This window comes from Mobula hypostoma, chromosome X2 (genome assembly GCF_963921235.1).
Source record: "Mobula hypostoma chromosome X2, sMobHyp1.1, whole genome shotgun sequence".
NCBI lineage: Eukaryota > Metazoa > Chordata > Chondrichthyes > Myliobatiformes > Myliobatidae > Mobula > Mobula hypostoma.
The window spans coordinates 36,585,241-36,597,461 of record NC_086129.1 but is presented as its reverse complement, the minus strand read 5'-3'; the positions used below and the strand labels follow the sequence as shown (position 1 = coordinate 36,597,461).

Genomic DNA, 12,221 nt, shown 5'->3' with positions numbered 1-12,221 from the left:
AACAAAAGACAGTCACAGGAACGCTGTTGATGTTCAGATATTTGTTGATATGGTCATAGAAACTGTACTTGTTGCTCCCAAAAAGTTGGAACTGTTGCGTCTGGAGACAGAGAAGGACAAAATTCTCAGTCAGGTTATACAATTGGTGATGGATCGATGGCCAGATAATAGGCATGACTTTACCTCAGAAGTACAAGAATATTGGAACCACAGATCAGAACTGTCTGTTGTGGATGGGATATTGTACAAAGGTAGCAGAATTGTAATTCCTAAAAGTCTCCAAAAAGAAGTTCTTGGGAAAATTCATGACGGCCACCAAGGTATTGAAAAGCGTAAGAGAATGGCGCGGGAAGTGATGTTTTGGCCCAGGATGAATCAAGAAATTGCAGAATTGGTGTCTTCTTGTCAAATATGCTTTAAATACCAACCTAGCAACCCTAAGGAGCCACTGCATCCACATCCTAGTCCTCAGAGACCTTATCAGAAAGTAGGCGTTGATCTTTTTGTAACTGACAACAAAGCTTATCTATTAATAACAGATTACTACTCATTGTATCCTGAAGTGTGTGGTTTGAGCAGAACAACAGCAGAGGACATAATTACATGCATGAAATCAGTTTTTTCCAGACATGGTGTACCTGATGAAGTTTTCACAGACAATGGTCCACAATCCAATGGTGAATGTATGAGACATTTTGCTCATGAATGGGGCTTTGTTCATACAACATCTGGTCTATTTTTCCCTCAGTCTAATGGATTGGTTGAGAAGTCAGCAGGAATTATCAAGAAACTGACACACAAAGCAAAAGATAGTGGAGGTGATTTTTTATAAAGCTTTGTTAGCCTATCGAAGTACCCCACTTGAATGTGGATTTTCACCTGCTCAGCTCTAGCTGGGATACTGTTTGAGATCCAATCTGCCAATAGATGAGAGCCTTCTGAGAACAAAGGGAGGTGAACAAGTGAAAAGATGGAAAGATGAACGTAAAGCAAAGCAGAAAACATATTTTGACAGATGTTCTCGTCCATTACCTGAACTGTACCAAGGAGATGAAGTAAGGATACAAGACAAGATGAACACATGGACACAGAAAGCTACTGTACTTGAAGAAGTACAACCCACATCGTACATGGTCCAAACAGAAGAAGGAACAGTGTTAAGAAGAAATTGTAAAGACCTTAAGAAAGAGCCAACTTCAGAGTTTCAGTTAACTGATGCAGACCAGACGAAACAAGGAAATAACAACGAAACACAAGAACTGTGTGAACCACTTAGAAGGTCTACTTGTGTTCGTAAATAGAACATAGAACATAGAATAGTACAGCACAGTACAGGCCCTTCGGCCCACAATGTTGTGCCGACCCTCAAACCCTGCCTCCCATATAAGCCCCCACCTTAGATTCCTCCATATACCTGTCTAGTACTCTCTTAAACTTCACTAGTGTATCTGCCTCCACCACTGACTCAGGGAGTGCGTTCCACACACCAACCACTCTCTGAGTAAAAAACTTTCCTCTAATTTCCCCCTTGAACTTCCCACCCCTTACCTTAAAGCCATGTCCTCTTGTATTGAGCAGTGGTGCCCTGGGGAGGAGGTGCTGGCTATCCATCCACTCTATCTATTCCTCTTATTATCTTGTACACCTCTATCATGTCTCCTCTCATCTTCCTTCTCTCCAAAGAGTAAAGCCCTAGCTCCCTTAATCTCTGATCATAATCCATACTCTCTAAACCAGGCAGCATCCTGGTAAATCTCCTCTGTACCCTTTCCAATGCTTCCACATCCTTCCTATAGTGAGGTGACCAGAACTGGACACGGTACTCCAATTGTGGCCTAACCAGAGTTTTATAGAGCTGCATCATTACATTGCGACTCTTAAACTCTATCCCTCAACTTATGAAAGGTGACACCCCATAAGCTTTCTTAACTACCCTATCTACCCGTGAGGCAACTTTCAGGGATCTGTGGACATGTACCCCCAGATCCCTCTGCTCCTCCACACTACCAAGTATCCTGCCATTTATTTTGTACTCTGCCTTGGAGTTTGTCCTTCCAAAGTGTACCACCTCACACTTCTCCAGGTTGAACTCCATCTGCCACTTCTCAGCCCACTTCTGCATCCTATCAATGTCTCTCTGCAATCTTTGACAATCCTCTACACTATCTACAACACCACCAACCTTTGTGTCATCTGCAAACTTGCCAACCCACCCTTCTACCCCAACATCCAGGTCGTTAATAAAAATCATGAAAAGTAGAGGTCCCAGAACAGATCCTTGTGGGACACCACTAGTCACAATCCTCCAATCTGAATGTACTCCCTCCACCACCACCCTCTGCCTTCTGCAGGCAAGCCAATTCTGAACCCACCTGGCCAAACCTCCCTGGATCCCAGACCTTCTGACTTTCTGAATAAGCCTACCGTGTGGAACCACCAGAGAGACTGATAGAGACATGTTAAATTATTTATTTGTTCAGATCAATGTTGCTACTTGTTTTTCTTTTTAAGGAAAATGTGGTGATATCACGTGTCACGTGTAAGAACATGATTGGACAGAGTCGGGAGCATGCGCAGAAATGACAGAATGATCGAGAAGCTTGTATGTTAAGACGTCGTTGCTGTTTGCTGTTAATTAAAAGTTCTAGTTATGTTCTTCCAGAATACGTGGCTTTATGAGTAACCCACGGTACATATAAAGAACACAACAATGGTGGCAGAAGGGGTAAGTAGAGAAGAGAGGCAGTTATTGGGTCACTCAAGAGGTTACAGATGGAATCGGATGCATGTCAACTCTGGCAGGGTTTGCGGCCCATTACTTCCTACAAAGCGTAGCCTAACATTATGAACGGCAGTGATGTTTCACTCCCAGATGAGCTCAACGCCTCTTATGCTCACTTTGAAAGGGAGAGTAAAACGACAGCTATGAGGATCCCTGCAGCATTTGGTGACCCTGTGACCTCTGTCTCGAAGGCCAGCATCAGAACATCTTTCAAGAGGGTGAACCCATGCAAAGCGACAGGCCCTGATTGTGTACCAGGTAGGGCTCTGAAAACCTGTGCCAACCAGCTGACGGGTGCGTTCAAAGACATTTTCAGTTTCTCATTGCAACAATTGGAAATTCCCACCTGCTTCAAGAGGGCAACATTCATACCGGTGCCCAAGAAGAACAGGGTGAGCTGCCTTCATGACTATTGTCCAGTAGCATTTACATCTATGGTGATGAAGTGCGTTGAGAGGTTGGTTATGACTAGAAATATATCAGCTAGTTGAGTGGTATCGCAGCAACAACCTGGCACTCAATGTCAGTAAGACCAAAGAACTGATTGTGGACCTCAGGAAGGGTAAGACGAGGGAACTCACACCAGTCTTCATTGAGGGATCAGAAGTGGAAGAGGGAACAATTTCAAGTTCCTGGGTGTCAGCATCTCTGAGGATATATCTGGGGCCCAACATATCAATGCAGCTACAAAGAAGGCTCGGCAACAGCTATATTTCATTAGGAGTTTGAGGAGATTTGGTATGTCACCAAAAACAGTTGCAAATTTCTACAGATGTACCATGGAGAGCATTCTAACTGGCTGCATCACCGTCTGGTATGGGGGGTGGGTTGGGGGCTACTGCACAAGGTCGAAAGAAGCTGCAGAAAATTGTGAACTCATTCAGCTCCATCATGGGCACGAGCCTCCATAGCATCCAGGACATCTTCAAGGAGCGATGCCTCAAAAAGGGAGCATCCATCATGAAGGACTCTGATCACCCAGGTCATGTCTTGTTCTCATTGTTACCATCACGAAGGCAGTACCGGAGCTTGAAGGCGGCACAGGAGCCTGAAGACACACACTCAACAATTCAGGAACAGCTTCTTCCCCTCTGCCGTCCGATTTCTGAATGGACAGTGAACCCGTGAACAGTACCTCACTACTTTTTTTGCACTACTTCTTTAATTTAACTACTTAGTAATATATATTTATTATAATTCACAGTTTTGTTTCTATTATTATCTATTGAATTATATTGCTGTCGCAAAGACAACAAATTTCACGACATAGGCGGGTGATATTAAACCAGATTCTGATTCTCTAGCTTATTGTCAAATGTACACGTTCGGTGAGGTAGGGGTGCAATTAAAAACTTGCTCCAGCTGCTATACTTCACACAACGGGCCTTATGGTATGTGCCTGTGATGGTACTGCAAGTAAGTTTTTCATTGCACCCGTGGATAAGATGCACTTCTAGACACATGACCATAAATTCGACTTCGACTTTGCAACGCACAAAATGTCGGAGAAACTCCGCAGGGCAGGCAGCAACTCTGGAGGTAAATAAACAATACTTGTCCCGCGGAGTTAAGTAATATTGATGATGACGACAGTGAAATCAAGACCAAGCTAAATATGAAATCAATATTTAGCTTGCTGCATTGCGAAGGGCTTTAAACGGGCCGGTGCCTGAGCTGCTCTCGGCGCTCCTCTGTGCTGCCTCGCCGCTCATCTCTTCGATCGGTTGCTTCGGGCTGCGTGTTTATGTTTGAATCGCGCTTGACAGTTGTGGCGGGGGCGGGTCGTTGAGGCTGCAGCGGTGGCTTTCTGGTCCACGCCATGGCTAGTCTCATCGTCGGCTTGGTCCGAGCCCTCGACTTGCTCTACTTCTTGCTGGACCTCAACTTCTGGCTAGTGTCCACGGTGGTGGCGGTGGTCTCGGCCCTGGTGCACCTGGTCCTCTCCATCCCCGCGGCTGCCGCCTATGTGCTCAGCCTCTGTTCCAACCTGCTTTGCCTACTGGCACTGGAGGCAGCCGAGCTGTGCCGCGGCGGCCTGCAGCTCGCCTTCAACCTGGTGTGCAGTCTGCTGAGGGCGGTATGTGGCCTGGCCGAGAGTCTGAAGATGGTGGGGCACCTGATGTCCTACCTGAGCGTGCGGGGACGTGAGGAGCTGCAGCGGGGCCTCACCACCGCCTTCTGCTCCGGACACCTCTTCCTCAAGCAACTGTGGGATGCCGTGGGGATCCTGGCCAGCCTGGTAGCCTACTTGGTCAACACCATCATCAACATGTTCCTCATTGGGACACAGAACCTTTTGTCGGTAGTCGCAGTGCTGGGCGACCCTTTGGTGAAGGCTGCAGAGGCTCTTGCTTCCATCCTGGCCTACCTATCCAGCAGCGTGGTGGGCAACGTGATCCTGCTCTGGACCCCTTGCCAGTTTGTGATTGAAGTGCTCATCTCTGTCTCCAGCGTCCTGGCGGACTTGTTTCTCTTAAATCTCTACGGCTTGGCAATCACTTTTATTGTCATTTCCAGCGCAATGATCTACGCAAACCCAGAGATCATGTTGAGGATTGTTAATCAAGTGAGTCTTCATTTAAATACTGCTCCAAATCTCAACCGGGTAAGGAGAGAGATCTTGCATTTCTGCACACTAGTAGTGACTAATGCACAGCTAATAGTAAATTCGGAGACCTGGCGGCGAGTGTACAGTCAACAGCTGCAGAGACTTAACCCAGACTATGTGAATTTCTGGCCACTTGACCAAATAAGATGGATTCAGGTTTTTCCTGATAGGAACTCAGAGGACCAAACAGCTGTAGTACAACAACCAGTCAATATGCTGGAAGAAACAGAATCAAGCCATGTTCAAGGAGAGAACATTGCTGAAGAGCAACAGGTGGTTGTGCCTGAGACTGGTGCTAGTGGTCCAGAAACTGGAGATCAGCCTTTGCGACCAGAAGGCACCAGGGACAATAATGACAATGTCCCTGCAGAGAATGACCTCTGGATGCTCTTGAGGGAGCAAGAAGAACGAAAGAAATGTGTCATCTGTCAGGACCAAGCAAAATCTGTGTTGTTGCTTCCATGCAGACACCTGTGTCTCTGTCAAGGCTGCACGGGTATCCTCTTGCAGCAGCCCGCCTATCAACACAATTGCCCTCTTTGCCGACAAATGATTTTACAAACCGTAGATGTATATTTCTGATCAACTGTTTGAAATAGCTTGGACAGGAAAAAGCCAGTGTAGCAGATTATTTTTTTAAAAAATCATGATAAAAATATTTTGTTGTGGGGGGTCCAATGATGGTTTGGCAATCTGAGATTCAAGTTTCTATGCAGATCCTTAGCCATTAGTGTCAGAATGTAGATTTTTTTTCCATCCATGACTAATCTAAGTACTGCTGTTCAAGAATGTTACATTAGTAATTTACTTCTATAAGGCATTGGGAAACCAAACTCACTGCTTCCTTTAATTATTTAAAAAAAAAGAAATAGCCAACTTTTTAATAGGTTGTTTTTTCTGTCAGATGTGTATTTTTTTTATTAATGGTGAACTGCACAGGGGAGAGCCCAATAATCCTGCATTTCTGAGCTTCCTATAGGGTCCACCTATGTATAATTTTCTTATGTTTTTTCAAAAAATGTGAATTATTTTGAGATGATAGACACTTATTTGTTTGCTGTTGTAATTAAAACTCCTCATCAAAGATGGAATGGGGTTGCTGCAGATACATATTTGAGGCACTGGGTATGGATCTGCATCATTTCAGATCCATTTTTTTTTGTTCAAACAATTTTTGTCTTGGAATGAGAACTTGAGATGGAATTGGAGATCTTGATGGTGAAACGTATCATGCATTAAATGATAAAGACATTGGTTAAACAAATAACAATCTTTCAAGTACCAAACGTTTACCACTGCAGAATATGGCTGAATAATGCATGCTTTCTGTTGCACAAGTATGACTTTTCAAAGTGACGTTCTTCATCTGCAGTAATATAAGTGGCAACAGTCGTGGTTTCTAACAGCACAAGTGTCTATTCCAGGATGAATAGCTAAAGTAATTTCTTTCTCATCTGGTGGATGGGAAGCCAGACAAGAGATGATTAATGCTCTAGCAACTACGTTTGGAGATCTTTGATGGCAACTGATGTTTGAGGTGTTCTTGTTTGTGCTAGGGACCCAAATTTTGCACGTGGTTCAGATTGGAAACACTTAGTGTAGACTTACTCTGTCAAGTACCATGCATTGGGTTTGCTTTCTGCAGATTATGGAATTTAAAGAGATGGATGAAACTTTTTGGGGATAACAGGTATTAGTAAGAAGAGAAGACAACAGCACATTAGTCTTTTTTAATGTCTTTTTAATGTGAATTTGGTGATAACAAACACTTGGATTGTCTTAAACACATTGCAGAAGTATTGGGCATTTCATCTTCGATATGCTGTTCCACTCTCCAACCTCTTTTTTTTTATATAATGTAGATGGAGATTTTGAACTTTGAATTCAAACCCTACCCCAAATTTGAGCACAAAAAGACCCAGCTTGGGGGTTATCGGGCAATGTCTGAGGAAAAAAATTATGCTTGAGTTAATCATCTTTCATTGGAGCTAAGGGGGGGGGGGAATGAATAAGGTGAATTAAGGGGAAGAAAGAACACATTTAAAATCTGATAGTGGAAGGTGAGACAAATTAAATGATATAAAGATGGTGGTCAATCTTTAAAACTGGCAGAAAGGGTTGATGGCCACCAAAAAGCCCAGTAAGTTTTAACTCCCCTATTTCCTTACAACATCGGAAGACATTTTATTTTAGTCCATTGAGTCTTTGCCAGCCTTCTGAGCAATCGTACTTCCCTTCCATAATTTTCTCTGTAACTTATTTTCTACACATTCCCATCAAGTCCTATGTTTCTATCACTCACCTGTGTACTTAGGGTAACATATTCTGCAATTAACCTACCAGCTGTACATCTTTGGAAGGAAACCACCATGGCTGGAGGAATCCCATGCACTGACAGGGAGAACATGCAGACTCCACACAGATGGCATCAGAGGCCCGGGTTGTTGGAACTGTGAAACAGCAGCAGTACCAGCTATATTATCGTGCTGCTCTTTATTTCCCTTGGCCTCAAGAGTAGACTCCAGCCTAGATGTCCTATTGTTTTTTTTGTACTGAGTGGAGAACAAATGTGAAGAAATTTCCCACTACCCCTGCCCCCCACTTTCAATGAAGTGTAATGAAATCACTTCCAGCCATAGAGTTTTGAGGATTTTCTCCTAGTCCTTTCTTGTTGAATTATTTCTGCCCCTATTCACAAGCCAAGATGTGAATCTGGTCAGGAGTCACAGAAACATAGAAAATAGGTGCAGGAGTAGGCCATTCGGCCCTTCGAGCCTGCACCGCCATTCAGTATGATCATGGCTGATCATCCAACTCAGAACCCTGTACCAGCCTTCCCTCCATACCCCCGATCCCTTTAGCAACAAGGGCCATATCTAACTCCCTCTTAAATATAGCCAATGAACTGGCCTCAACTGTTTCCTGTGGCAGAGAATTCCACAGATTCACCACTCTCTGTGTGAAGAAGTTTTTCCTCATCTCGGTCCTAAAAGGCTTCCCCTTTATCCTCAAACTGTGACCTCTTGTTCTGGACTTCCCTAACATCAGGAACAACCTTCCTGCATCTAGCCTGTCCAATCCCTTTAGAATTTTAGTCCAACAATGTTAATTAATTGAGTATGACCTGGAGAAGCTCGAAGCAGCACACCCAGCTACTCTCTCTTACTGAGCTGTTCCTACGCCCCGCACCTCCTATTAAAACAGGCACAATGGAATTAAGCCCCTACTCTGTAATCTGTTCATGTTTACAATGAATTTAGATCATTTTGACAAGCAGAATCTTAATTATTGCAGGTTTTGGGTTTCTATGCTATTTTCCTGGGACCTTGGAATGTAGTTGTTAATAGCAGTAAAGATTAGCTAAAATTCTTTAAGGTTCGTGTAACCGACTCGGTAAATAACTCAGTATTTTCTGACCCATGTCTAGGACTTAAAGGCTGTTTTATTTTTCCCATGGTTTTCCCAATAAAGATGTTGAGGCAGGAAATAAGTCATGCTAATTGGGGGCTTTTGATAATGAGGTACAGCATTGCAATTAACTTCAATGGTGATTATGGGAACATATGGTAACTCTCCCCCTCCCACTTTTGATAGCATCCAGTAGTTCTTTCTGAAGGTTGGATATTTGTGAACATTGGGTTAAAAAGTATTGAATGGGTCTGGACTTGAAGGTTTTCTTTCCCCCTTTGTGGGCTGAGTGATTTCTTTTTAAATTGGGTGGTATATCCGTCAAGTGAGCCATTGGATATAGAGTACACTATATACTGCAGTTAATGATAGCTTGCTGTTTACTTCAGAAATACAAAATGAGTTAACAGAAATGTTCATTTGGTCAAAGATCTTCAAAGCAGCAACAGGGGTGCAAGAAGCATTCTGATATTCCTTTAATTTAGTTGCTGAATAGGTTGGCTAAAACTTGGTAACCATCATGTCATAATGCAATCAGTAGAAAATCAATCAGTGCATGGAAGCTGAATTTTTTAATATAAATAATGTTGGTGTTTTTTTTTGTAAATTTGTGTTTTCTTTAATGAGTATTGTTTGTATGATCCGTAAAACGGACAGCTGCTAAGATCAGCTTCACTGGCTGCACTGTGTTTAATTCAGTGAGCTGAATATGTAATTGTTTAAAATAAATCTATTTTTTATTATTAGAGTCTAAAAACACGACAACACAGAAACAGTGCCTTCAGCCCATCTAATCCATGCCAAACCATTAATCTGCCTACGCCCATTGACATGTACCTGGACCATCTCTCACCCATGGACTTAACCAAATTTCTCTTGAATGTTGAAATTGACCCCGGATCCACCACTTGCGCTGGCAGCTCGTTCCACACTCTCGCCACCCTCTGAGTGAAGAAATTCCCCCTCAGCTCTCCTTAAGCATTTCACCTTTCACACTTAACCCATGACCTCTAGTTCTAGTTTTACCCAACCTCAGTCAAAAAAGTCGGTTTGCGCTTGCCCTATCTATACTGCTCAGAATTTTGTATACTTCTATCAACTTTCCCCTCATTCTACACTCCAGGGAATAAAATCATTATCTATTCAACCTTTCCCTATTCCTCAAGTCCTGGCAACATACTCAATTTTTTTTTTCTGCACTCAAACTTATTTACATCTTTCCTGTAGGTAGGTCATCAAAACTTTACACAATACTCCAAATTGGGCCTCACCAACATCTTGTACAATTTCAACATAACATCCCAATGCTTGTCCTCAATACATTGATTTATGAAGGCCAATATACCAAAGGGTTTCTATTTAGCCCTATCTACCTGTGACACCACTTTCAACAAATTATGGACCTGTGCTGCCCTACCACTCACTGTGTAAGACCTACCTTAGTTGGTCCACACCAAACTACAACACTTCACACTTGTCTGCATTAAATTTCATCTGAAGGGACTGAACCTTCTTGACTAACCTCCCATGCGGGACTTTATCAAAGGCCTTGCTAATGTCCATGTAGACAACATCCACTGCCTTGCCTTCATCTTTCCTGGTAACTTCCTCGAAAAATTCTGATTAGCTAGATACAACTTGACATGCACAAAGTCATATTGACTATCCTAATCAGTCCTTGTCCATCCAAATACTTGTATATATAATCCCTTGGGATACCTTTCAATAACTTGCCCACTACTGACATCAGGCTCACTATCTTGTATTAATCCATCCTGGATTATTTTTAAAGCCTTTCTTAAACAATGGAACAACATTAGCTATCCTCCAATCCTCCGCACCTCACCCATGGCTAAGGGTGTTGTAAATATCTCTGCCAGGGCCCCTGCAATTTCAGCAACCTCCTCCCAAAGCAACCTTGCTAGGCCCTGAGGATTTAGATACACAATTTGCCTCTAGACAGCAAACCCTTCCTACTCTGAAATCTGTATGGGGTCCATGCCCTCCATGCTACATATCCTCACATCAATAGACTATGTGTCTGTCTCCCAAGTAAATACAGATGTAAAAAATTCATTAAAACCTCTTTCCCACCCCACCCCCCATCTCTTTGGGCTCCATGCAGATGTTACCTCTCTGATCTTCCAGAGAACCAATTTTTCTCTTGCTATTCTATTGCTTTTATAATATCTGTAGAAGCCTTTAGGATTCTCCTTCATCTTGCCTGCTAGAGCAACCTCATGTCTTCTTTTAGCCCTCCTGATTTTCTTCTTAAGTACTCTTGCATTTCTTTTACTCCATAAGTACTTTGTTTGTTCCTGCCTGTGCAACTCCTGTTTCTTAACCAGGGCCCCAATATCTTCTGAAAACCAAGGTTCCCTAAACACGTTATTCTTACCTTTTATTGTGACAGAAGCGTGTAAACTCCGTACTCTCAAAATTTCGCTGTTGAAGGCCTTCCACTTACCAAGTACACTTTGCCAGAAAACAACCTGTCCCAATCCATACTTGCCAGACCCTTTCTGATACCATCAAAATTGGCCTTTCCCCAATTTAGAATCTCAACCCAAGAACCAGACCTGTCTTTTTCCATAATTACCTTGAAACTAATTGCATTATGATCACTAGATACAAAGACTTCCTCTATGCAAACTTCTGTTACCTGCCCCATCTCATTCTGTAATAGGAGATGTAGTATCACACTCTCTAGTTGGGACCTCTGTACTGATGAAGGAAACTTTCCTGAACACACTTGACACTCTTTCCCATCCAGCCCTTTTACCATATAGGGGTCCCAGTCAATATGTGGAAAACTCTAATCACCTACTATAATAACCTTATGTTTCTAGCAACAGTGCGATCTCTCTACAAATCTGTTCCTCTAAATCCTGTGGACTGTTGGGTGATCTGTAATGTAGCCCCATTAACATGGTCATACCTTTCATGTTCCTTAGTTTCACCCATAAAGCCTCACTAGATGAGTACTTCAATCTGTCCTGACTGAGTACTGCCGTGACAATTTCCCTGACTAGTAATGCCACCCTCTTCCTTTAATCACTCCTGCTCTATCACATCTAAAGCAACAGAACCCTGGAACATTGAGCTGCCAATCATGGAGTCATAGAAAAGGACAGCTCAGAAATGGGCCCTTTGGCCTATGCAGTCTGTGGCTGAATCATTTAAGCTGCCTACTCCTATCGTCATGCACCTGAACCTTAGCCATCCATAGCCCTACTAGCCATGTACCTATACAAATGGTTCCAAGGTTGTCAATTCGAGGAGTGGTAGTGGGGACAAGCTCCCACTACCTAAAAGTGCTCCTCACGGCATGCCCCTCAAATAGCCTCTGACAACCAAGTCCAACTCCTGGCCTTCTCGTGTGGCTTAGCCTCTGAGCCCGGTGGAACTGTTTCTACTGACAGG

The 12,221-nt window shown here is 43.2% G+C and overlaps 1 protein-coding gene across 1 annotated transcript; it reads left to right on the top strand.

Moving 5' to 3' along the window:
- The first annotated feature begins 4,296 nt into the window (after positions 1–4,296).
- Positions 4,297–9,510, top strand: rnf26 (ring finger protein 26). The gene has a single exon (XM_063038353.1). It carries the CDS (start codon positions 4,602–4,604, stop codon positions 5,970–5,972), a length of 1,371 nt encoding a protein of 456 aa, XP_062894423.1. The 5' UTR covers positions 4,297–4,601; the 3' UTR covers positions 5,973–9,510.
- Positions 9,511–12,221: the final 2,711 nt, after the last annotated feature.